This window comes from Phascolarctos cinereus, unplaced genomic scaffold (assembly GCF_003287225.1).
Source record: "Phascolarctos cinereus isolate Bilbo 61053 unplaced genomic scaffold, phaCin_HiC Scaffold_726;HRSCAF=1367, whole genome shotgun sequence".
Classification (NCBI taxonomy): domain Eukaryota; kingdom Metazoa; phylum Chordata; class Mammalia; order Diprotodontia; family Phascolarctidae; genus Phascolarctos; species Phascolarctos cinereus.
Window position 1 is genome coordinate 367,437,252 of NW_027556098.1, and position 27,282 is coordinate 367,464,533.

The 27,282-nt window shown below is 44.3% G+C and overlaps 1 protein-coding gene across 3 annotated transcripts; it reads left to right on the plus strand.

The window, feature by feature from the left end:
* LOC110206213 (zinc finger and SCAN domain-containing protein 20-like) lies at positions 1-27,282 on the plus strand. 3 transcript variants are annotated; one of them, XM_020983401.2, is made up of 9 exons: positions 1-159; positions 8,019-8,500; positions 12,488-12,674; positions 13,220-13,296; positions 13,598-13,679; positions 15,927-16,610; positions 20,809-21,489; positions 23,842-24,306; positions 25,427-27,282. In XM_020983401.2, exons 2-9 carry the CDS (start codon positions 8,114-8,116, stop codon positions 26,278-26,280), a joined length of 3,417 nt encoding a protein of 1,138 aa, XP_020839060.1. In that variant the 5' UTR covers positions 1-159; positions 8,019-8,113; the 3' UTR covers positions 26,281-27,282. The 3 variants fall into 3 exon arrangements, with proteins under 3 accessions (XP_020839060.1, XP_078001636.1, XP_020839062.1); XM_078145510.1 differs by lacking the exon at positions 1-159 and adding an exon at positions 179-594; XM_020983403.2 differs by lacking the exons at positions 1-159; positions 12,488-12,674 and having other exon boundaries at positions 8,314-8,500.

The following is a 27,282-nucleotide window of genomic DNA, read 5'->3' on the forward strand; positions in this document are numbered from 1 at the left end:
TCGCCCGTCTCCCGGGAGAGAAGCGGCGCAAGGACCTGGAGTCCCAGGGTCCCCCGCGTGTAGAGCCCTCAGGGGCTTCCGTCGAGCGAGCTGAGCGGAGCTGAGCGTTGCAGAGAAAAGCTGACTGGGCACCGGGACAGGCTGGTCGGGTCGGGGCTGGTGAGTGGGGGACGGGGTGGGGGCGCTTTATTCCCCAGCCGGCCTGGGACAGATGCCTGGACGCCGCAGCCCCTTTGGCCGGAAGAATGTGCGAGGCCCGGGAGCCGGAGCAGACCCCGCAGCGGCCTGCCCATTTTACAGCTGGGAAGACTGAGGTCCGGCAGGAACTCCGATTCCACATTCAGCGCTCAGAGCTGGCAGGGACCTCAGAGGCCATCTGGTGCAACCCTCCCCCATTTGCCGTCGAAGAAACTGGGTCCCAGAGAGGGGACAAGTTGTTCCTCGCACAGTGGGAACTCGACCCCAGGTCCTCAGACTGACTCCCAAACCCAGGGTCATAGATGACACTTTACCCCGAATCCACTTTTCTCCGTAGCGTTTGTTGAATGTTTTGAGAAGCTGCCCCAAACAGTGGAAGAAGAGCTGGATCCGGAGGTTAGGGAGCAGAGTTCTGTTTCCTCCTCGTCCTTTTATCGTCAGCCCTGCGCAAAAAAACCCTTATCAGTGATAATAGATAGCATTTATTTATCTCTTGATAAAGGTTATCTCATTTAATCTCATAACCCTGAGAGGCTGGTGTTGTCATTGTCCCCATTTTACAGTCGAAAAACAGAAGCAGACAGAGATGAAGTGGTTTGTCCAGGGTCACACTTTCGAGGTCACATCTGAACTCGAGTCTTCTTGCCTCTAGATCTAGTCCTCTATCTACTACATCGCCTAGCTGCCTTCAACAACCGCTTGTTGAATTCCAGCTTTCTATCTGTGTGACCTTGGGCAGATCTCCTATTTCTGTGCTTCGGTTTCTTCTTCGGTAAATTGAGGCATTTCCCTGCCAGCGCTAGGGCCCAGCTTCTTCACCCGGTTGACCCTTAATAAATTGAATGAACGAGTGGGTAGGTATGGGGCTTATTGAATAACTTTGTTTAGATACTAACCTAGAATATCTAAACAAAGGGAGAGTCCTGCCCTCATTACCTCGTGTGATGTTTCCCTAGATTACTGAGCTCATGATTTCACCCTCTATAAATTTAAAATACAGAACCTGAACAGTGCACCCTCACTGCTCCTTAGAAGCTTTACTCTGCTTCTTGCCTCCTAAATTCATTCTTCCACAGAAACTGTTCCAAGCTTTTTCTTTTTTCACAATCCCCCTCCTACACACACACACGCACGCACGCACGCACGCACACGCGCGCTCTCTCTCACTCTCTCTCATAGCCTTCTGTTTTACTGAGTAGATTAAGGTCATGTTCCCAGAGTTCCCTCAGTTTCCCTCATTCATTCTTTAAATCTTAGCATCATTTCACATTCTCTCTTCTTTTTTCTCAAAAGTAACCCCTTTTGTAACATAGCCTTTAGGGAGTTACCTGGAATGCTACAAGGTTAAGTAATTTGCCTATGGTCAAAGATGGTAGAGGCAGTGCTAGAACCTAAATCTAACTGACTTCAAGGCTGCCTTTCTACTCACTGTGCCAGTCTGGCTTTCTTTGCTACGACCATATCGGTGCCCTTGATTTCATCCTCTCTTATCTCTTCCAGGACCTTATCTCAACCATCATTTCCCTTTCTTTCTTCTTAACTTTCTTTTTTTCTTTCTTCCTTTCATTCCTCCTTCCTTCTTTTTTTCTTCCTTTCTTCCCTCTGTTCCTCCTTCCTGCCTTTATTTCTTCCTTCTTTCCTTTATTCCTTCCATTCTTCCTAGTCCTCCTTTCTTCCTTCCTCCCTCCCTTCTTCCCTCATCCTCCATCACTCTCTGTCCTTCCCTTCCCCCTTTCTCTCACATTGAATCTTTCTTCCACTGGCCCCTTCCCATCTATTCATTCAACAAGCAAGCATGCTCAGGTCTCCCCATTCTTAAAAACAATCTTCTGTTAATTCTTCTACTGAATCCTGCTACAGTCACCCATCTCTTCTCCCTCCCAGACAAGCTTTTTTTGGGGGAAAAAATCTCTACTTCTTCTTTCTTACCGCTCACTCTTTTCTCAGCTTCTTGCAATCTGGTTTCTGTCTCTACTTTTCTGAAGGTCACCAGTGACCTAATTACCAAATTCAATGACTTTTTTTTTCAATCATTATCCTTGACCTCTCTGTAGCATTTAACATTGTTCACCACTTCCCTCCTAGTGGATACTCTGCCCTCCTTTGGCTTTTCAAACTGCTGTTTCCCTGTCTCTGCTGATTTATCATCCTCTGTCTACTCTTTAATATTTCCCAGACTTCCACCATTGGCTCTTTTCTTTCTATATTCTCTCCTTCAGCAACCTAATTAGCTTTCAGGGCTTCAATGATCCAGCCTATGAAGAGAACTCCTAAATCTCTTTCTCTAGCCTAGATGAGTTCTAGAGCCATGAAACTGCCTAAATAAAATCTCTACTTGGATATCCTCCTACTATCTCAAACTAAGTATGTCTGAAGTCCAGCTTCTCATCTTTCCCCACAAAATCTGTACCTCCTTCTGACTTCACTATTTCTGTCAATGACCCCACAGTTTACCTAGAACCCCACATATAAAACCTTAGTGGCCTTTCTCATGTTAGTGGACACAGAGCTGGCCTCAAGACCAGGAAGATCCTGGGTTCAAGTGCCATTTCTGCTATACTGGCTCTATTATTTTATATGCATACACACACACACACACATACATACATATATACATATATATACTAAGAGGTTTAAGTGACTTGCCCAAGTATAGTAGTATAGCTAGTATAAGTTTACATACATATATATGTATATATACATATATATGTCTGTGTGTGTGTGTATATATATATATATATATATATATATACACATATATATATATGTATATATGTGTGTGTGTACTGCTACACTTGCTATACTGCTATACTTGGGCAAGTCACTTAAACCTCTTAGTGCTTCAGGCAGCCCTCTAAGACTGGAGGAAGGAGAAAAGGTGCCAACCTGAACTGGTACTGAAAATTTCTTCACCCAGAGTGCCCTAAGCTAAGAAACCACAGTTCCAGGCCCTGCTCCTATCTAAGCAGTTACTTGCCAGATCTTATTGATTCTACTTCTTCATTATCTCCTTTAGCCATCCCTCCTTATTTCCACTGCCAGAACCTAAGTGTAGAGGCCCTCATTACTACTCACCTATTATCTTCGAAGGGGTCATAGAATCATATAATCTCAGACCTGGAGAGACCTTAGAAATCATCTCTTCCAACCCACTCATGAACAGCACTCCTGACAAGTGATACTATAGTACCCACTTGAAGTCGGCCGGTGAGCAGTAAGCCACCACTTCCTAATGCAGCCCATTTTTCTCTGGGTTAGCTCTAATTATTGGACAACCTTTCCTTTTATCCTGCCCTCCCTCAGTCTTTTCTTCTCCAGACCAAACATTTCTCATTCCTTCTCTTTTTAACTACCTACTCATTTCCCTGCCTTCCTCCCTCCCTTGTTACCAGTCTAGCCTTCTTGCCATTGCTATACTGATGCATAAATCTAATGTCATTTTGGTGCTCAGAAACCTCGTTATGTCCTGCTGCAGGGGTGGGGAACCTGAAACCTTGAAGCTACATGTGGCTTTCTAGGTCCTTGCGGGTGGCCTTCTGACAGAGTCCAAGCTTTACAGAACAGATCCCTTTATTAAGGGGATTTGTTCTGTGAAGTTTGGATTCAGTCAAAGGGCTGCACTTGAGGACTTAGAGGGCCACATGTGGCCTCGAGGCTGCAAGTTCCCCACCCTTGTCCTAGTGGATCAAGTTTAGACGTCTGAATCCTGACATTCAAAGTCATCCATGCTCTGGCACCACTCAGCCTTATCTCATTATTTCCCATGTTCTCAGGACTCCAGACTGGACCACTCTCATGCTTTGCCTTTTCTTACCTCTGGCACCTTTGCTTAAGCTGTTTCCTGTTCTGGGAATTGTCCTCCCTTCCCCCATTTCCTGTTGGATTTTTGGCTATCCTTTAAAGTCTAACTCGAATGCCACTTCTCCAGAAAACATTCTGTAATTTCTCTAGCCCCCTATTGATAATGCACTTTCCTCCATTGAACCTCACACAGCATTTTGCTTGCATCTGTCTTATGTAATGACAGTGTATTATTTAATATTGGTTCTGTTTGTACTGCACCTCCTTTTTAGACTGCAATCTCTATGAGGACATGACTCATGTTTTATCTGAACTTTGTACTTCTTCCAGTTTAGAATATAGTGCTTAACACAAGGAATCACTTAATTCATTTTTTTGTCAAAGCAAATTTAAATTGAATTGTTCTGTTCTGCAAACCCGAGATGAAAATTGCTTTGTGTTCAGCCGCAGAGACTGCGGTTTCTCCTCTCCAGGGGGTGGTTCAGAGCACGGACCTGCCCATGCTCTTTAGTGTGTCTCTTTCTCCTTCCTTCTCCCCTACTTCACCCCCCTTCTCCCCAACTCTTCTTCAATCTCTCAGGTATTATCTTTACCTTCACTCAAGCCTTTGACCCTCACGCTAGTCCGTCACCTTGTTCTTTTGCTTATTTTTTCTAAATTAGATTCTGGTTATGTAACTTTTTCCATTTCATATAAAATGAAATATGGCCTTCAGTCAGGGTGCTGTCTTCCTTCCACCTCCCACCACACTCCCACCAAAGACATGCTAGCTATAGCTGATCTTGGGCAATGGAGCCTTGATTTTCTTCTCTGTAAAATGGTGATAGTACAGCACCTACGGGCTGTTGTGAATATCTGATGAGAGAACGTATATAAAGCACTTTGTACATCTTAAAGTGCTCTCTAAATGTCAACTGCTTTTATTGTTACTTGAACAACCTCTCTCCCAGGCTTCCTGTTTCTCCCCCTTTCCCTTATAAATCTCTAAGGATTCTCTTTATCACAATTTAATATGTCATTCTCATGTTAGGATTCTCCTGTGGGGCCCAGTTACTCCTTTGAGCAAATTAGAATGCCTCATAATGGAACGTAAAGCCCTCTACTGATCAGGCCTTCCATTAATTGAGTGCCCTCATTTCCTTTAGCCCCTCGGTTTATAGTATTTAGTCTGGCTAGCAAGACTTCCTTCTCTTCCCTCTCCTTCTGTTTCTGAGACTTGCGTAGTACGACCCTTTCTGCCTAGAATGCCCAACTGAACCCTTCCCCACCAAAATCCTTCAAGTTCAGCATCTTCCCTGAGACCGTCTCTCCAGCTTAATGACCTGACTCCAGTTGTTTTCACGCTCTCTGTGCTTCCTTCCCACACTTGCAATTATGTCTGTACAGTCATAGTTACTATGTGTATCTATGTATGTATGTAAGTACACTATGTAGAATTCATCTCTTATGGTGTATACACTTTCCTCACTTGGAAAATAGGGCTGATACTGGTGCAATCTACCCTCAAAGGGTGGTTGTGAGGAAGGTGTTTTACAAATGTGAAAAAGCTATAGAAACATGAATTACTGTTGTTGTTATATTGTTACTTATATTTATACAGTTTGTATTTGTGGGGATTTTATCACCCACTACTAACCTATAAGTGCCTGAGGACAGAAACTATGGTGGCTCCTCCAGTGTCAGTGTTAGTGTTGAGCAGTCAGTGCTGTCTGACTCTTCTGGAATTGAGCTCAGTTCCTGTTTTCTAGCTAAGTAGATATCCTGGTGTTTATTTAATTCTTTAAAGTTTTTTTCTGACTTAGGTTTCTGTTATCCCAGAGATAACTTTCAACAGTCTTTTTGTATTGGTATTATTTGTTTTTATACCACCTTCATTTCCCAAAATAATACTCCCTTTTCCTCCTAGAAAGCCATCATATAACTAATAATAATAATAATAAAAAAACCATTTACTATGTGCAGGCACTGGGCTAAACACTTTAAAAATATCATCCCATTTGATCATCACAACAACCCTGAGAGAGGTAAGTGCTAGTATTATTCCTGTTTTTACAAATGAGGAACTGAGGCAAACAGAGGTTAATGACTTGCCCAGAGTCACGAAGCTGCTAAGTATCTGAGGCCTAGCTCCCAATCCACTGCACCACCCAGCTGCCCAGTTAAAAGGGGGATGGGGTGGAGTCGTGACAATAGACCAAAATTACCAGCCACGGTTAACCAACATGTACATTCCTAGGCTGTGTTCTGGGAGCAAGGTGCATTTTCATACCTCTTTGGGGCCAAGCTTGGTCATAATTGTTTCCACTTATGTTGTTATAATCACTTGGTTATAGTGTATTCCTGGCTCTGCTACCTTCTGCATTAGCCCATATGAGCTTTCTCAAGCTTTTCTGTATTTGTTAGAGTCATTATTTCTTACGTCTAATTAATATTCCATTACATTCCTCTATCAGAACTTGTTTAGCTCCTCCCCAATTGATGAGCATCTTCTGTTCTTTACTACTACAAAAAGAGCTGCTATGAATGTTTTGTTGTATCTGGAACCATTTTATCACTGACATTTTGGAGGCATATGTCGTGTAGTGAGTGAGGGATCTCTGGGCCGAAAGGTTCAATTTTTAGTGAAATTAGATTACTTTAGTTACTTTCTTAGCATAATCATAAATTGCTTTACAGAATAGTTAGACCAATCACAGCTCCACCAGCGGTGTATTAGTGTGCCTACTTTTCTATAACTCCTCCAGCGTTGACAATGTTCAGATATGAGGTCAAACCTCAAAGTTGTTTTGATTTGCCCTTCTCTTACTAGTGACTGGGAACGTTCTTCATATAGTTGTTACTAATTTATCATTCTTCTTTTGAGAACTGTTCATACCTTCTGCCCACTGATGTACTTTCCTCGTGTACACTCAGAATAACTGAGTAGACTTGGCTATTCTCATGGTTCATAGCCTTTCAACTTCATAGGGCAGGAAAGTCAAATTTTCTAAGAAGAGATGAGGGAAGATATCTTTGGAACTCACTCACCAAGTCAATCCAACAAGTCCTTATGAAGCACCTGCTTGTGCCAGGCATTACAGATACAGTCTCTATTTCATGTAATATTGAAAAAAACTTACACTCCATAGGTGAGAAACAGCATGAACATAGATAATGAAATACAAAGTGATCTGTTTCACCCAGTGGGGGAGCGCTAACAATGGAAAAAATCAGAAAGATCTCTTGAAAGAGGCAGCACGTGAGGTGATCCTTGAAAGGAGTTAGGGATTCCAGAGTGAGAGAGAATGTTCTGGGCATGGGAAACAGTCTATTCAATGACTCCTGAGGGGAAGATGGAATCTCATATACAGAGAACAGCAAAGTAGGAAGATTCATCTCAAATAAAATCAACACCTTTTTTATAATACACAATTTCAGAACTATATATATATATATATATATATATATATATATATATATATATATATAACATGTTTTGAGGCCCACCTGTCTACATAGGTGGGGTAGCAAGGTGGGGCAGTGGATGGAGCATCAGGCCTGGTGCTCAAATTTAGCTTCAGACACTTACTAGCTGTGTGACCCTGGACAAGTCACTTAACCTGTTTGCCTCAGTTCCCTCATCTCTAAAATGAACTGGAGAAGGAAATGGCAAACCACTCCAGTATCTTTGCCAAGAAAACCACAGAATGGGGTCACACAAAGTCAGATGTGACTGAACAATAACTGAATTCACATAGGTACACTGCATATTCCATCCTACTAGTCTTTGATATTGTAAATAATTGTAAAACTGTTTTCAAATTATTTTCAAATACCTTATTTGTCTGTGTTACTAAAGTATATTGTTAATGTTCATTTGCTACAAGTGTAATAAATATAAGACAAATAATTTGTAACAAATACAGAGGCACTCTTAAGGGACCTGATAATTAGGTTTCTGTTTTCCTCCTGCTCAGTCCTCTCTTTCTCTCTATCTCACCCCTCCTTGTTCCCCTCCCCACCCCCACCATGTTTTGCAGGAGCAGCTCCAAGTGATTTTTCAGACAAACAGAGATGTGAGCCTTAGAATTCAGACCTGCACTGGAGCAAGGCTGTTCTCCCCCCAAGACAAACGATGGCCACTGTTCTTGCCCCATCATATCAGGAGGAGTTCCTATTAGTGAAACTGGAGGAAAATTCCTGCCTAGGTCAAGACTCTAATCTCTGGGGATATGACCCTGACTCTGAAGCCTCCCGCCAGCACTTCAGGCAGTTCCAGTATGAACAGTCTGCTCAGCCTCATGAAGTGCTCTTCCGACTCCAAGAGCTCTGCCGTCTGTGGCTGAAGCCAGAGAAACGGACAAAAGAGCAGATCCTGGAGCTGCTGGTCCTGGAGCAGTTCCTGAGCATCTTGCCAGAGGAGCTGCAGGCCTGGGTATGGGACCATCATCCCAAGAACACAGAGGAGGCAGTGACCCTGGTGGAGACTTGGCAAAAAGAGCCCAAGAGACCAGATCAGCGGGTGAGACCAGCATGGGCTAATGAAAAGAGCATTGCTCTAGGAAGTGGGAGATGTAGGTGCCAATCCCAGCTCAACCTCAAGACAGCTGGGCAAGTCACTCCATTTCTCTGTGTCTCATTTTCTTCATTTGTAAAATGAGGATGCTAGCTCTGTCCTCAGAGGGTTGTTCTGAATACAAAATGAGTGAGGATGCAGCAACAATTAGAAAAGAAATTCAAGGTAGTATTTTTAGGAAAGACAGCACAATTGAGAGTAGGTGGAGCATCTCGGGATTTTCCTTCTCTCTCTGTTGAAAATTCAGTTCAAGCATCTTTCCTGTCTCATGGGGGTGCCTTTAGTTTGAATCATTGTGTAAGTATATATTCTCTGTGCCCACCACAGTACCTTCCATAGCCATAACCCTCAGTTCTGGTTGACCTCTGCCCCTCAGCCCAATAACTTGGATCTGTTAACTTAGCCTCTGAATTTGAAGAGCCAAAGTTGTCCTGGATGGCGCTTAGGCACAGTTTGCTTTTGAATTAGAGTTATATTGTCCTGGTGACAAAATAGTCACAGACTAAAGTTAAATTGAGAAACACAGGAGCCTAGCTGTTCTCTTGAGAGATTATCTGGTTCCCAAAGTCGGCCATACATGAGCTCCAGCTGTTAATTTAGATATATACATACCTCCAGTTCTCTTATTTGGGGGTCTAGGTGATGCAACACTTTTGCCCAGACTTCCTGCACCATATTGAGAAAAACAAACAAAAGTACTGCTGAACTAATCAGTTAAAAAATATTTATTGAGCACCCACTAGACGTTGTGGGGGATACAGAAGTCTAAGAATGAATACCTGTCCTCAAGGAACTTATCAGGTTGGCAAAAGAAGACAAAACATCAAACATAGATGTCAATTAACTGCTAAAGCATTTTTACTGATTGAACACAGACTAAGAATTTGAAGAAAAGAACAAGAGACTAATATGTAGTTAGGAAAGATTCCATGGAGGAGGTGGCACTTCAGTTGGGCCTTGAAGGGTTGACCAGGATTTGGAGAGGAGGGGGGAAGCTATTTCTTGGTAGAAGATAGTGAAAACATGGGGGACCTTAATTCATGGGAATGCTTCTTAATCATTTCTTCCAGGAAGCCCTGAAGAGAGAATTCCACATTTGCACATGCACAAACATACAGTCACACACGTTTTGTTTAATGTATCATGGTCCATCAAAGATACATCACTTCTCCGTTCATCTGAAGAATATAAGATAATCTTGCATTCTGTCCTGGCAAATGGACTTTGATTTCTCCAAGACTGTCTCTACTCACATTTTAATTGGACTAGCCTCACTCCTAAAGAGTTAGTAAACATTATATTATATTTATTGCTAATAGAAATAATTATTGCACCTAAAGGATTACTCCTGAAGCACTTGAGCATCCATACATCCTTAAACTCTCATTACCTGTGCATCCCTCAGGCCCATTATTTCTGACCTTAAATTGTCTGACATAGAAAACAGAATGCCAAGGACTTACCTCACAGGAAGCTCAATTTCTTTCCCAGCCATATTTTATAAACACTTTAGATATATTGCAAAGTGGTCACTTTCTTGGCAGTGACTGCTAAATGTAGCACCAGACATGGTACTGTTCTCACACTTAGCACTGTATTTTTTTGGTTAGTGATAGCACAAGGGTCCCCTAGCAGTAATTCTAATGCTTTTGAGTCATCCTGTATCCCATAGTCTGCCTGACCCCCTATACTAAGTTCTAGGAATATCACTGAGGTCCCTTCCCACTTGTCCTACTTACTTTTATGCCTAGTACCTAGTAGGTCCTTAATTAGGGTTTGATTGATTGATGTGAAAACTAAATGTGGTAGGAAGAGTGCTAGTTCAAATCCTGGCCCTTCCAAGTAGGCTTCATTTTCTTTTTCTGTAAAATGAATATACTTAAGCACCTGCTGGGTACAGAATGAGTGGCTTGAGTTAGATGACTTCTAGGGTCTCTTTCAGTACTAAATCTATGATCTATGACCTTTTCCATTCTCATCCCTACCTGGTTGCCTATTGGGAAGTTTTACACTACAAATTTTTAATGACTCAATGTATGCTTTATTCTTTTAGAGTTGTCTTGGCCAAAACAAATTTGGGGGTCATGGCATTTTATGCTGTAGAGATCACTGAGATCAGAGCCTTTGCCTTTTCCTCTGAAAAAAGGGCTTCAGATCCCTGGGAAGGACAGACTTTGGGTCCTCTGGATATCTGAATGGTACCTAAGAATAATTTCAGTTCTTAATTTATATTAATTGTGAGTCCCATGGCATATACCCAGATCCACAAGAAGTCTCACCTATGTCTCGGAGTTACTGGCTTAGCACATTTAGTCTTATCCCCTTGCTTTAAAGTTTCATATAGTTATGAATCCAGACCAAGGTGTATAGAAGGGCTCAGAGCAATTCTAGATTATCTTTATTTGAAAGTGACATTCTAGGAGGCATGTTTGGTCTTGGGACCGTGAGACAGTGGCACTGGTAGCAGTGGGAACAGCCACCTCTAGAAGGTTCCCCTGTGGCTCACTGGGTTGTTGGCTTTTCTCGTTCTAGGCCATCCCCATGATCAGCAAGTTTGGATCTGACTCGTTCTATCTCTTCTAGTCCCACCATTCCAGAAACGAAAGTATCCAGAGAGACTCCATAGTCATCCTGTCCTCTGTAGAGTGTTCCCAACAAAGGTTAATCCTGGGCCACTCCAGGATGGACTCTCAGGGCCATCTCAGGTCTGACCGCTCCAGTTTGGCCTTACGAGGTGAAGAGACAGGACCCAATTCATCCCATGACATTTAGCAGTGTGTTGGGAACCAGGTATAGGCAGGGCCTATACATGATGAACCTGCTTGGGAGTGGCCTACATCATAGTAGTTTAGGGTTTCATGCCACTCCCAAGCTGCAACTCTCCCATTGCCAACATGATAAAATCAGTGTGCTGCTTCAAGATCCCTCACAGTCAGGACGATCTAGTTTCCCAGTCCTGTACTCTGGCTAAAATGGTCGATAGACTGTCCCCTAAATGTGGCTCATGCTTTAAAAGTCTCTGGGCCTTTGTTCATACTGGCCTCCCCGCCCGAGGATACCCATGACCTTCTGTGTGACTGTCAAAATACCCATCCTTCAAGGCCCAATTCAGATCTTCCCCCTTGAAGTCTTCCTTGATTACCTTGGACGGATATTATCTTCCCCTTCTCTGAGCCCCTGTAATGTACAGTGTTGGCGCCACTTGTCTGGCACTTAGTAGAGTGTCCCTGATAGTGTGTTATTTTATATGCATATATAAATACACACACACGTGCAGTCTCTCTAAGTCGATTGAGCTCTTTGAGGGCAATGAGTATATCTTTTTTCTCCCTCCATGACACCTAACACAGTACCTTGCTCATGCAGTAAGTGCTCAATAAGGATTTTTGGTTACCTGATTAATGGACAGGAATGCAAATGATTGAAAACTTGATTTTAGGGCAGCTGCCTACCCTAGACCTGGCTTCTCTTTCTTTAAAAGCTCTAGATGACAAATTGCTGTCCTCAGAATATAATAGATTTGATTAAAAAGGCAGTGTGGTGTAGTGGATGGATCTCTGGATTGGGAGTCAGAAGACTTAGGTTTCAGTTCCAGTGCTCCTATTTAGTAGTGATGTAACTCTGGGCAAATGATTTAGCATCCCCAAATCTTACTGTCCTCATCTATAGAATGGGAACAATAGTTGTTGCTCTACCTATCTCCCAGGGCTATTGTGGGTATCAAAGGAGGTAACCACAGATAAAGTGGTGGATGTCCACTGTAAAGCACTGGGCAGTGGTCACAGCCAGCATCATTGCCACTTTAATTACTCTTCCTCTGTCCTGGGTTCCTCTATCTCCCTATGGGCATTTTCACTTTGATTTCACCAAGAATCCCCACAAGAACTTCAGTGATGGGAAGCATGCTATTGCCAGGTCGCCTTTTGTATACAGGGACAGGAAGTGCTTTCTGAATTGCCAGCACCCTTGGGTACAGCACAGGAATCACGAAGCTTCCAGTTAGGTTCAGCAGAGATCAAACCAGAGAGAGCGTCCCAGGAGAAGGGAATACAGAGCCCCTACTGGGAAACACTGGAGCAGCTGAGCCCTCTGGAGGAGCCCAAACCCCTGCACAAGAGTGGTGAGAAGCAGAGAATGTATTCTAAGATGGCTTGGGGAGTAGCCTATGCTAGGAAGAGGGATCCATGGTTTGGAGAAGAAGGCGGGGGAGGGACTGGGGGAGGAGGTGCTGAGTGGAAGAACACACAGGTCTAGCCTCCCTGGCACTGGCCAAGTGGCATCACACAAGAGGATGCTGTCTTTGTTGCTATGAGTGATTACTCTCATGTGCGGTCGGCATTTTTGTCCTGGCACTCTGAAGGTGGCTCTCCCTCTCTCAGTCCCCACCGAGGCCAGAGAATCAGAACAACAGACCTTGGGGAGCAAGGAGCTTCAGAACAGGGTGACCATCTAATGCATAGAGCATGTCAGTTTTGGTCAAGTGCATAAAGTCATTGAACTTGAAGAATGATAGGACCAAATAGTCATCAGTACTAGCTACATGCATAGTCTTAAGTGGATACAGAGCAGCAGATGCTCAGAATAGATGTGTCTCCAAAAAAAAAAAATATGAATATGGCCATCTGGAAAATAACTGGGACTTACGTATCTCCATTTTCTTCTTAGACAGTCTGGCTCCTCAGGTTTCTGCCCTTCCTAAGATGAAAAGCATTGGTGACTACAAGATGGTAGCTGAGTCCCGGGTAAGCTGTGGTTTGCTTCTCTTTTCTGAAATGTTTGTGCCTTGGAGACTAGGCCCACCCTGTTAACCCTTGTTCTCTCATTCCTTAGACTTCTCTAAGTGTAACACTGCCTCCCTAGACAAAAAGCCCACACTTGATGGTCTTCAACCCCACCAGTTATTTTTCCTGAATTCCTCCCTTTGGACCTCAGCTGTCCCTGTTGTATTAATCGGGCAATATGAAATGCCTGTGAGCTCTGAATCCTGACTGGGAGGCCTGTGGGTCAGTGACATTTGAGGATGTGCCCTTATACCTCTCACAGGAAGCCCCAGGCCATGGAAACCCTGCTCAGGACCTCTGCAAGGACATCGAGGGAGAGGATTGTGGGAATGAGCTCTTGCTGGGTAAGAACTTATTTCCCTCATAAATGAGAAGTTTTCAGGGGTTTACAACTCATAATTCCCTGAGACTTCGGAGGGTGTCCACCTCACTGAGCCCAGTGCCTTGTGAGGGTTAAAGTGAATGGCCTCCGGTCTTCAAGGATGTCCATAATAGAAGCACAAGACTAGGAGGGCTCTCCAAAGACCCTGTAGCTCAGGACTTCTTCAGTTTTTTCCACTTGTGACCCCTTTTCAAGTTTCAGCAGCATTTGTTGGCATGGCATGGTTTGAGGGCATGTTCGGTGCAGAGTGCACATGCTGTGTGTTCAGAACCAAGGCTGCAGGGAGGCTGTGCAATGCAGCATGGGCTAGCACTGTCAGAAATATCTCGGATTCATTACACATTTGATTTTGAATTGGTTTTTGGTCCTTGCACTTTCAGAAACCTTTTACTGTTGCTAAATTTTTCACGACCCCATATGGGGTCACGACCCACAGTTTAAGAAGCACTGTGTCTCGCTTATTCTTTGCCCTTAAAATCACCCTATGTCTCCACTTGTTGAAACTCTACTTAGAGGCACATTCCACAGACTTCAGAATTTTTATGTCTTTCAAGTTCTTCCTTTTCTCTTTAGCCCCTACTTCCTTGTTCTATTGTGGGATTCTCAGATGTTGAGCAGAGGGAGAAAAGAACTTTGCTGCCCTTGTGTGTTGTACTCCCAATAGTAGAACCATCAACTTTCAGTCTTCATCATGTTGGTTATCTACTTTATAGAAGAGCTGTATGACCCAGAGCACCTCCATTGCCCTTCAATTGGTCCACAACCACTTGGCTCACCAGGCAGCTCTCTTCAAGTTTACTTTCTATGCCTCTGTTCTCCTGACACTTTTTTTGATGGTCAGCTAAGATTATGTTTTCCTTCCCAAACATCTCTTTCTTGCTCACAGATACAAGATGAAGAATGAGAAAAGGGACAGAGGAAAATAGTTTTGAACTCAGCATACTCTTAGCCTCTACCAGAGAAATTGTGATGTAGGCTTATTTTGTTGGTGGCCTGTTCTTTCTCTACTAAAGTCCTGCCTCATAGTGGTGTAGACATGACTCTGGACTTTTGAAAACTATACCAGTAGAGTACAAGCTCTGGTCTGCTTCAGGAATGGGCCAGATGGCATACTAGGTATCTGTTATCTGAGGCTCACATGGCTAAGTTCAGGTAGACTCATTACTAGAAGGTTGGCCACTAGTCCATGTATTCTTTGGTCCACAGCAACTCACAAAAGCCATCTGGTTGGGTGTAAAGAGGTTGAAATCTGCTGAAGTAAAAAGTACCTGCTCTTAGATGGGTCTAGATTGACTCTTTCTAGCATAGGAGCTTGACAATCCAGTCCAGCTTAAATGGTGAAATGATGTGATTTTGCCTCACCTGGAACCAATCAATGGACAGCAAAATAGCAGAGGGGGAGGGGCTTGGAAACTTGGATTCAGATCCCAGCTGCTACTTCTTAGTGATGTAACCTGGAGCAAATCACTTCTTTCCAAGACTTAGTTTTTTATTTGTAAAACGAAAACTTTGACCAGATGATCTTTAAGTTCTCTTCCAGTTTTGACCTTCTGTAATTCCTTGAATTGCTTGTAAACCCCTGAGTTCAAGCAATTTATTATTCATATTATATATATAATCATATTATATATGACTATTCCATAAAGCTTTGTATAGTTGGCTTTTTTTCTTTGTACTTTGTATCTTAAGAGTTTGTGCATTCCCTTGCTCATGAAAGGACTTCCCTGATGGACAGAAGAGTTGAATTTCTTAAAGGTGTCTTCTGACTTCTCCTTATAACTTAAATATATTCTTTAGCCCTAACAAATCACTCCCTACCCAGCTTATTTTTTAAGCTAATTTTTAGTCTTGGCTCTGCCATTGAAGTTACTGAACCTTTCTGGTTCTCAGTTTCCCCATCTATAAAATGAGGTGGTTAAATTAAATCATTCCCACAATCTCTTCTGGCCCTAATATCCCCTGATTCTCTCTTATCCCCAGGGTGAGGCTCTGACCTCTGAGCTCATACAACTCTATGAAACTCTCACAGTGACCAAATCACTAAGTCTCCTTATTCTCCCCTCTCAGTGACTTGAAGGAGAATGTTTAGGGTCATACAGTGGTCTCTTGGTCATTCCCTAGGAATGTCCCCGATATATCCCATTGAATTCCAAGAACAGCTTTATAATGATCGTATACTGTTACACCTTGTTTGCTTTCTTAACGGCAGAGTTTCCAGTTCCCAAGTCCAACATCACTTTGCCATTACAGCAAGGAAGAGACCCACGGGACCCAAATCTCCAGTGCTCTGAGGAAACAGAGAATCCAAGAGACACCCACACAGATGAAGAACAAGTAAGGTCTGGCCCAGCATTTGCCAGGAAAGACGTGAAAAGCTGGGAGGAGCAGAAACAGTGTGATGCAGCAGACACAAAAGTCTCTGGAGTCCTCTGGAGCTATGAGGAAACCATGACATTTCTTGCAATCCTTGGTGAACCTCAGTTCTCAGAAAAACTCCAATCCCGTCGTCAAAACCGCCAAGTATACAGAGCGGTAGCTGAACGGCTGCGGGAGCAGGGTTTCCTGCGGACATTGGAGCAATGCCGCTACAGATTCAAAAACCTCCAGACGAGTTACCGGAAGGCAAAGACTGGAAGAGCCCCAGAGTCATGTGCCTTCTATGGGGAGATGGCCACCCTACTGAGCACCCACACCTCTGCTTCCTGTCCTGACACCTTGGGAGAAACCTGGGATCCTTCTCTACAAAGGGACAGCAGTGTTGACACTGAGGAACCAGAGAACCAGGAGCACGAGGAGGGGACAGAGGCTTGTGATGCCAGTGAGACGATTGACAAGGAACTGACCCATAAGGGCAAGATGCCAGGCACCCAAGGCCCATTCTCTGGCTGCTGGGGTAAGGACCTAATGAAAATGTCTTCAGTTAGGCATCGGTAGAATGAGGATTTTGTTTCGTCTTTTTGCCTGTGGTGTCGTGACACTTTTCTTTGTGTTTTAGTGGCCCCCAATTTGGTAACAGTTCTTGTCATTCCCCTCCCCCACAATGTATTGTTTACTTAACAATCAGGCCAGATTACAGAGTATCAGTAGCGAAATTCTTCATTACGGTGCCACTGATTTGAGATTATTAAGAGCAGCAGATTCAGAAAGAAGGGAAGAACACAGTTATACCCTTGGGATAAACACTGACAATATAACAAAAAGTTTCTTCTCTAAAGTCAACTTCTATTTACACAAAATTAAATTACCAGATGTACACAAAGGACTAGAATCTATTACCTGATGGCTCTGTCCAGTAATACTCAATATTCATAATGATGGCCTTGAGGTACTGCAAGGTTCTCAGTGTTCAAAGACATTCAGTCATGGTGAGCATTGTGTGGGGCAGTGAGGTAGAGAGCAGAGCGCGGGGCTTGCAGTCAGGAGAAGCCTTGTTTCATATCCAGCCTCTGATTCGCGCTCATTGTGTAACCATAGATCAATCATTTACCTTCCCTGGCTCTAGTTTCTAGTAAAAATGGAGATAATATTCCATGTAGTACCCACCTCACAGGGTTGTTAAACTATCAGATGAGTGAACGTATGTATAAATGTGCTTGTGTGCTTTGCAAACTCCGAAGTGTTCTATAAAGTCAGTTATATTTTTGGTGTTATTAGACATATTTTATTAAATCCTAATTCTTTAAATGTATTGACCCACATGTGGCATGTGGTATGTGTGGTAACTCAATTAACAACAGCATTCAGTACCCTAGAAGACCTCCATTCCCAAAGCATTCTGGATAAACAAGTGTTTCCTGATGATTCAGTTTATCGCACTGGCCTGAACCAGATTATATATGGCTGCCATTTCAACACAGATTGCTTCAGTCATCCACCATGGGAATACTGTGAAAATGGCCTCTTTCCTGAATCTACTCAGATAATCAGCCTTTTGTTCACCTAATTATCTTGGCCGTGGTAAACATTTTATCAACACATGTTCACTGGTTTGTCTAAAAGTTGTCATGGTGACATAAATTCTTAAGATTAAGAAGGGATCTAAGGGCCAGATCCTGTCCGAAGCATGAATCTTCCCTGCAACATCACCAAGGTTATCCATCCTCTTCTTGAATACCTTTCATGATAGAACCTTACTACTTCCCCAAACAACTCATTCCATTCTTGAGCCATTTTAACAGTCAATAATTTCTTCCTTCTATTAATCCAAATTATGCCTCCCTGTAACTTTTTGTGGTCACTCAGGAGGCGGGCAGAGCAAGTCTGCCTCTCTTCCCCCATCCCCTCACCTCATCTTCAGGTCTTCTCCAAGTGAAACATCCCTAATTCCTTTAACCTAGTCACAGTACAACATGTAATATGTCACAGATGTGGTGTTATTAGTATAGAATCATAGAATACCAGACTTGGAAGGGACCTAAAAGGTCATCCAGTCCTACCTTTACTTAAACACAAATTCCTTCTACAAAAGAATACAGTAGGGGCAGCTAGGCGGCGCAGTGCATAGAGCTCTGGCCTTGGAGTCAGGACGACCCGAGTTCAAATCTGGCCTCAGACACTTGACACTTAACTAACTGTGTGACCCTGGGCAAGTCACTTAATCCTGATTGCCTCACCAAAAAAAGCAAAAAAAAAAAAAAAGAGAATGCGACTTTCTCCTTCCTCATCCTAGATGCCTTATTTCTTTTTTTGCTGCTAAGTTTCATGATCTTCTTGATTTGGGTCCTGTCTTTGATGGTATGTAATGCCACACATCCATCCATGCTCATCCTTTGTGATTGTTGTCCTTGTTGTCTCATAAATATTCCATCAGAGATGTACCCAATACACTGGACTCCTCCATGGAGGTGGTGCAGTTCTCTCTCAGGCTGTCCCATCACCATCTCCAAGTACATGACTGGCCCACATCTTTCTGATCTTCTGTTTCCTGGTTGATAGCTTTCATGTCAGTTCTTACATGCAAGTCCATGTTTATTAATATGCTTATCCTATAATAGCTTGGATCACAATAGGCTGGTTCCTGATATCACTTGATTTTTTCAATTATTTTCGCTACCACTTAGACTGGAAACATACTGCATGCCATCGAGTAGCATTAGGCCGGCAAACTTCCATCAGACCTCTGGGTCTTTTTTAACATGAACTGTCCAGCCCTGTCTTCATCCTCAACTTATTCATTTGACCTTTTTTTTTTTCTGAAGACTTGAAATATGACAGGAATGAATAGAATCTTATTAGACTGGGCCATTTTCCCAGGCTATTTTTCAGATCTTTTGGGAGTCTGATTCCGTCACGTATTAGCTATGCCTTCCAGCTTCCTGTCATCTATAACCATTTATACCTTTATCTAAATCATTGATAAAAAGCATTGGCCAAAGCTAGACCAAGGTCAAAAGCCTTAGGCAAGGCTCTAGAGACCCCATTCCAGCTTCCGCCAACTCACTAATCAACGTTCTTTTGTTCTAGTTGTTCAGTAAGTTCCAAGTCCACCTGACTTTCCATCTTGTCCATTAGTCTATGGTGGGAGGCTTTGTGAAGAGTATCTTGTTCACTCATCCCCAGGACTTCACACTGCAGGAGATGGAACTAAAAGACCCTAGAGTCAAGCTGGGTTTTATGTATAAAGTTTGGTGTGTATTTCTTCTTCTTGGGCCAAACCCTTCTCTCAAGCTTTAGAGGTCACAGTGCAGAACATGAGGCAGTTCCTACTGCCCCCTTCCAGCTACTGCCCCTCTATGCAAGCATAGCTTCATTACGTGTGGTCATGAAGGAGACAGGAGAAAGAAGCGTTTGTTGAGAGGACGTGGTTGAGTGGACAGGACGGCAGACGGAGGAGTGTTAAGAAGCCGGAATACTAATCACTGTGACTAACTCACTGGGTCACCTTAGACAAATCACTGTATTTCCCTGGCCTGGGTTGTTGCATAGGTGAAGTGAGGAGCTTAGACCAGATTATCTCTAGCAGGGGTGGGTAACCTGCGGTCTTGAGGCCACATATGGCCCTCTAGGTCCTCAAAACTTTGGATTCAGTCAAAGGGCTGCACTTGAGGACCTAGAGGGCCACATGTGGCTTCAAGGCCACAGATTCCCCACCCCTGCTGGCATTCTCCAGTTCAAATATTCTCAGATTCTTAGAACTATCACAAAAGACATAGGTGCTGACTTAATCAATCAATCAATAAACATTTTAAAAGCACCTACCATGTGCCAGGTCCTATGCTAATCACTAATACTAATACAAAAAGAGGCAATAGATAGTCCATGCCCTAATGAATACAAGAACCAGTTTCCAGGCAGTCTTCTTTGCCTGCCACCTTCCACATGGTTCCTCTGACAGTACAGATATCCCCCAAATCAATCCTGCATGTTTACCTCAATTAGCCATATCCCTTACCCAGAGTCAGCTCCGATTGCAGTGTGTGTGTTTGTAAAAGGGCTCCTAGTTTAGTTTCATTAACCGGGGTAGCCAAGAATGAGTTTATTCTGGATAATAAGCAAACAAAATAAAAGTTCTTACAAGAAGAAGATAGGCAGGAATAAGGTAATGCAAAGAACGCTGGCTTAGGAATCAGGAAACCTGGGCAGCTAGGTGGGGCAGTTGATAGAGCACAGGCCTTGAAGTCAGGAGTACCTGAGTTCAAATCTGGCCTCAGACCAAACACTTGACACTTACTAGCTGTGTGACCCTGGGCAAGTCACTTAACCCCAATAGCCTCACCAAAAAAAAAAAAAAGGACGGGTAGAATTTTGGTAGGGATACAAGCTCTTGGAGGGGAGACCCCTAAACCCCTACCACACCAACTCATAGCCCAGGCCTCCCAAGGCCTTTTTACACTCAATACAAACAGAATTTGTAGGGCTCTTCTCCAGGGAAGCCACAGTCTTTGCACAGCCCAGAGTGCAAATTGTTCTAAGTTTCTGTCTACCCTTGAACGTTATCTTTTCATTTTCTCTAAATTGTTAAATCAGCTAGGAGATAGCGTCTGGGACAGGCAACCTTGCACACAGTAGACACTTAATAGATGTTTAATTGAATTGTTTACAACACCAGTTATTGTAGCTGCTTTTTATTCCTCCCCTGTTGGCCTCTCCAGATCCTAAATCCAAAGTGGCCCATCGAGAGAACTCGAGGAAAGGCTCATGGAACTCAGATCGCCATAGACTGGAGGAAAGGGAGAGCAGCAGAGATTCCCACCCCAAAGAGGAAGAAGGAAAACCTTGTCAGGCTCCAGCAAAGAAGGAAGTAAAAGACCAGGGGGACCAAGAGCTGGGCAGTGCAGAGGACGAGAAATATGCAGGGGTACACTGGAGCTATGAGGAAACCAAGGTCTTTCTGGCAATTCTCAGTGAGACTTCATTTTCTGAAAAACTCCGGACCTGTCACAGAAACAGCCAAGTCTACCGCGCCATCGCCAAGCGGCTGCAGGAGCATGGCTTCCTCCGGACACTGGAGCAGTGTCGGTACAGATTCAAAAACCTCCAGACCAGCTACCGGAAAGCAAGAACCAGCCACCCCCCAGGGACCTGTCCCTTCTATGAAGAGATAGCAGCCCTCATGCATTCCCAGGCTGCCATTAAACCAACTTACTCTATGAAGGGGATCATCTGTCCACTCGGGGGGACAGCTGGAGACTCTGACTCCCAGGGACAGGAGCCAGAGGACTGGCGACGAGGGAACCCTGGAAAGGGGGCCACAGCCAAAGACCGTGACAGAAAGGTGTTCACCCGGGAGCCCAAAGGCCTCAGAGCTGCAGCGCTTTTCCAGAGTCGAACAGGTAAGGATCTCTTTAGGCCTGGACACCTTCTCTAAAAAGGAATGCAGAATGATGTAGGGCATAGAGTATTGGCATGGGGTTCTAATCCTATTGGAAACTGTGAATTGCTCTTTCATACCCCCAGGGGAAGTTAAGTTAAGGAGATGCCGTGTTAGAAGTACATAAGAAAGGTCCTAGAGAAAGCAGTGACTAGATAGGTAACAGACTGGATGACAGGATTTGGAAAGGTCTTAATAAGTTAGAACACTAGGCCAAATCTAATAACATGAAGTCTAATAGGGGCAAATGTAATTTTATATGTAGGTTCTAAAAATCAGCTTCTTAAGTATGCATAAAATGGGGCATGAGTGACTAGACAACCATTTATCTGACAGAGATCTGGGGGTTCCCATTGGACTACAAGTTAAATATGAGTAAAGAGTGCGATATGGTAGCCAGGAGAACTAATGCATTCTTAGCCTAAATTAAGGAAAGCATGGTGTCCAGTACTAGGATGGCATTAGTTCCACTGTGAAGACAACATTTTGAGTACTGTGTTCATTTCTGGGCACCACCTTTCAGGAAGGACATTGATGAGATGGAATGTGTTCAGAGGAAGGCAGCCAGGCCAGTGAAAGGCCTAGAACTGATTGAAGAAACTGGCACATTTAGCCCAGAGAAGACAAGACAGGATGGATATGGCATCTCTCTTTAAGTCGTTAAAGGACTGTTACATGTAAAAGGGATTATAGTTCCCCTGCTTGGTCCCAGAGGACAGAACCAGTAGCAACGGATAAAGTTTCTAAGAGTCAGATTTAGGCTTGACACAAGGAAAAACTTCTGGCAGTGAGCTAAGTGGAATGGGCTGGTCCTTGGGCCACAGATTTCCCCTCCGTGGAGGTCTTCAGGCAAAGATTAGATAATCACTTGTCTGATACATGGTAGAGGAGACTCTTGTTGAAGTAGAGGTAGGGCTAGATGATCTCTTCTTACTCTGAGAGTCTGCACTCCTGCTGTAGGAGCATGGTGGAAATCAGGGCCCTTGGCTCGGTAGGCAGGCCTGACCAGTGAGCTCCTCTCCCCCCGGATAATCATGATTATTCATTATCATCATCATTATTGTTATCGCTCCCCTGATTTTCTCATACTGTGTGGCAACTGAAGTAGTAGCATAGCAGGTGCCCCTTTCAACATGGTACCAGTCCTTAGGGTGGCTCAGTGTTAGGGTAAGGCTTTTACCAGGGCTGGGATTTTCAGAGCAAACTGTGAGAATCCCTTAGCTCTACCCCAGACTCAAAGGTAGAAAGAGAGTATCACGAGGAAAATAAAGGGCATTTGCTTTTGACCTGTGCTAGGACACTTGCAGGAGCTGGAGCTACTCCAAGAGAGTACTGGGGGCTCACTTTGCTGGAACAGTTTAACCATCTGCAGTCTGCACCCCACCCCCACCTGGAGAGCCGGCAGAGCCTCCTCACCTTGGCTTCAAGTGTGGAGTTCTGTCTGGACCACTTTTCTTTAACATACAATTGTTGGTACAGATAACCCCACCCAATTTTTAACCCAAGCCCTGTGCCTCCATTTACCCCAGAGAAATGTGGAACTATGGAATGTCTCCCTCCAAAAGGCAGTTTAATCCTACTGATAGGATAGCTGGTCTCACAGAGGAAGGCCAATTATCACTGATGACCTGTAGAACTGGACCCCCACTGGGCAGTGTGACAGATGGTTACCTCAGAGAGATCATTGTGAGTTGTAAAAAGGAAAAACAAAGCATGGAAAAAATGGAACGTGTGTCAAAGGGCCCAGAGAATCCGGAGCATGGCAGATGGGGCCTGATAGCCACGTGCTCCCTTTCTCTTCTCAGTTCCTCCAGCTCCTTCCCAATATAAATAGCTGGCCAGCTTTCTGGGGAGGGAAGTTTCCCATTGGCAGAGAAGCCTCTCATGGACACAGAGCTTGGGTCAGCCACTCAGCGTGCATTTGTTGTGGGCCAGCCAACGTCCTCTGGACTCTTCATCTTTCAATCCATAGAACACCAGTCACGTGCCAGAAGCCCTGCTTACCTGGTAGCACTTGGGTCCTTTGTCAGTGCTGTTACCAAAGGCATTTAGTCAATGATTTGTTCCTCAAGTATGAACTGAATACGTGCTGTGCGAGGTTCCCTGTGGTCTGGGCTCCTGGGGATGCTGAGATAAGTAAGACAAGGTCCTTGCTTGCCTTCAGGGAGCTTCCCACCTAAGAGGGGGGGTCAGGCACACACACAGATAACCAAAACACAGGGAGAATGTTAAAGGGCTCGAAGGAGGGAGCAGAGCACTGTGGAAAACTTTGTTCACCCTTAGGGACAGCTTGAAATTTTTCTTCCTTTGTCAGGTGTGCACTGGGGCTATGAGGAAACCAAGGCTTTTCTGGCAATCCTCAGTGAATCTCAGTTCTACGAAAAGCTCCGGACTCGCCACCCCAACCGGCAGGTGTACCGGGCCATTGCTGAGCGGCTGCGCGAGAGGGGCTTCCTGCGGACGCTGCAGCAGTGCCGCACGAAGTTCAACAGCCTCCAGACGAGCTACAGGAAGGCAGGGAACAGCCGCGCCCCGGACACCTGCGCTTTCTATGACGAGATGGATGCCCTGGTGAATGCCCGAGCAGCCGTAGCAGCCACTGGAATCCTGAAAGAGGTAGCACCCCACCCTGGGCAGGCAGGCAGCGACGCTGACCCCAAAGAGCAGGAGCGGGACAATTGGCACAGTGAGGAGGCACTGGAAGATTGTGACAGTGATGAAGCAGCCATCAGAGAAGCCAAGAGTCCTGGGGTCCCTGCTCTCGTCCAAGTCTCAGCTGGTAAGATGAGTCTCATTTTTCACTGGAATGTAGCCCTCCCCCTGTCATTGCCACCCCCCCACCTTAATTCGCAGGCTTTATCCAAGCCAGGGGATCTTTCTGGTTTAGTAGCAAGTACATTAGACAAGAAGGCCAGAGATCTGGGTTCATTTCCATCCATAGGCTGAAACTGATTAACTACATTAATCAGTGCATGTGTGTTTTTTGGTTTGTTATTTGCTTAGCGCTGAGCAAGGCACTGCGAATAATATCCTATGAAAGGGTGTATAACATGGTCACTTCTCTCAAGGAACTAACAGCCTAATAGAAAACATAATTGGGAGAATAAGAATTAGCCCACCAAGGTCCCAGCTCTGCCACTATCTAGTTACATGACCACCTGGGGCCTCAGCTTCCATACCTATACATTCTGGGTAAAAAAAATTCCTTTATTCCACGACTATAGCTAAAGTGCTAACTTGTGTGCTATCTAATAAAAATGCTACAAGAATTTGGAAGACAGAAAGTGAATGAGGCCTCAAATTGTCAGTGGTGAGACCTGATGAACAAAACAGTCAGCCTGCTGGCTAGAATGCTGACCTGTCCCCATAGGCAAGTAACTTAACCGCCCTGAGCCTCGGCAGGAAAAGGAGGATAATATCACGTGCAGTCTCTACCTCCTAGGATTACTGTAGGGCTCGGATAAGTGTGGGTAGAGCACCTGAGCAGCTGGAAAGGATTGTATCTATCATGATTGCAGACCGATAACAACCATGGTACCCTTGGAGCCAGACCTCAAAGTATGGAATGGTAAAGGGGGATGCGGCTAGGCAGAGCACTTCAGGCCAGGAGAACATGAGCAGAGGTCTAGATGTGACAAGGAGCAGTGTGTAGCAGGAGGAGGACAGTGAGGATAGCCTGAAACGACCAGATTTTGAGCACGTCTCTTTCCATGCACTTTTGTCCACATGTGCAAAATGCCTGTTTTACCATCAGATCCTTACTTGCAGGGGAAGATGGGTAAGTTTTATGAATCTAGCTGAAAGGTAGAATTGAATATTACCGAGCCCTCAATTGTCTTCTCCAACTAATTGGGTTGGTTGAAATCATCCAGTTTTGTTGTTCTTGTGGTTTTTCCCAGAGTTGAGGATCCAGAGTGAGAATAAGGAAGAGACTCAAAAACAGGGCATTTCTGAGAAAAGGCAACCCTGGGAAGCAGAAGGAGATGTAACTCAGCTTCTTCACTGGGGGAAAAACTGTGAAAATGAGTACAAACCAGAGCAACCATGGGAGAGAGACCTCAGAGAAAGACAAGGAAAACTGACTGCCAAAGAGGATTTACAAAATCCCACCACTCAGAAAGGATCCTCTGCAGAAGGAAAGCCATACAAATGCCTCGAATGTGAGAAAAGTTTCAGTTGGCGGTCACACCTGGCCATGCACCAGAGAATACATACAGGAGAAAAACCCTATAAGTGTCTCGAATGTGGAAAAAATTTCAGTTGGCGGTCACACCTCAATACCCACCTGCGAATCCACACAGGAGAGAAGCCCTATAAGTGTCTAGAATGTGGAAAAAGCTTCAGTGATGGGGCAGGCCTCACTGCACACCGGAGAATCCACACAGGAGAGAAGCCCTATCGGTGTGAAGTGTGTGGCAAGAGCTTCAGGCTCAGCCCCAGCCTGGTTGTGCACCAGAGAATACACACAGGGGAGAAGCCCTACAAGTGTAGTGAATGTGGAAAAGGCTTCAACAACAGCTCACATTTCAGTGCCCATTGGCGTACCCACACGGGAGAGAAGCCTCACGAGTGCCCTGAGTGTGGGAAGAGCTTCAGTAAGGGCTCTGCCCTCCACAAACACCAGCGAGTTCACGTGAGGGAAAAGCTTCCTCTGCTGCCCAGGCTCGACTCTACAGCAGAAAGCCTGCCTGGGAATAGTTCTGTAAACAGACTGGGTTTGGGGAGACCTTCCAACAGAGATGACTGCTTTTGATCTACCTTGGTTTTATTCAGGAACAGTGCTAAGCTCTGATGGAGTGGGAAGAGCACTGTGTTGGAATTCAGACCTGGGTTCTAATCCCAGCTCCACCATAACTAATCAAGTGACCTTAAGCCAATCATTTCCTCTCTCGGAGCCTATAAATCTGTAAATGTGAGAGATGGACAATATGCTGTCCAAGGTTCTTTTACTCCCAATACTCAGTGATTCTAACTCAGTGTTTCTTTCTACTTTGGGAGAGGGTTTTTTGTGTCTGAAGCTAGACTCACCAGATGGGGTCTAAAATTGGGAATATCTAAGTCCCCTTCCCAGTGGTGCCTTTACCTCAATGCATGCAGTTCACCCTTCCCATGTGCCTCAATTTTATTGCTGATAAAATGGGGGAAAGTAATCCTAATCACTCAAATATGGTTTGTTCTTTTGTACTTTCACCCAGAAAGGGAGCCTTATGCCCTGAACACCTCCAAGTCTGGAAGTCTCCTTTCCTCTTACCTTGGGTTTTATCAGTGCCTCGATCCCAGAAAAAATATTTCACTACCACTGGGATGGAACCATTAAACTTTGGGATTCAGAGTATCAAGGAGGAGTCAGGAAAGAACAAGAGGGATGATTTAGGAATTCTGAGTATTTTTCACTCAGTATGAAAGAGTACTTATAAAATGTGGAAGAACTGGTTAAGAATATATGCAGGTTCTCTCTCTGTCTCTCTCTGTCTCTGTCTCTCTCTCTCTCCTCTAATGTTGCCAGGTCTTTTACTTGGAGTTTTTCTGATGATAGCAGCACTGGGCTTGTAAGGACAAATGTAGGTTAATAAATGGAACTTTAGGGTTTGGTCGACTGAATGTATAAAGAAACATCTTAACCCTGGATATGGGAAATGTAGAAAGTGAAACTCACTTCCACTTCCCCATGTTAACCTCAAAGAATGCCTTAGACTATGGTGAATGTACTGTGTGTTCCTTTTGTTATATTAATAAAATTGAATCTATTGCTCTA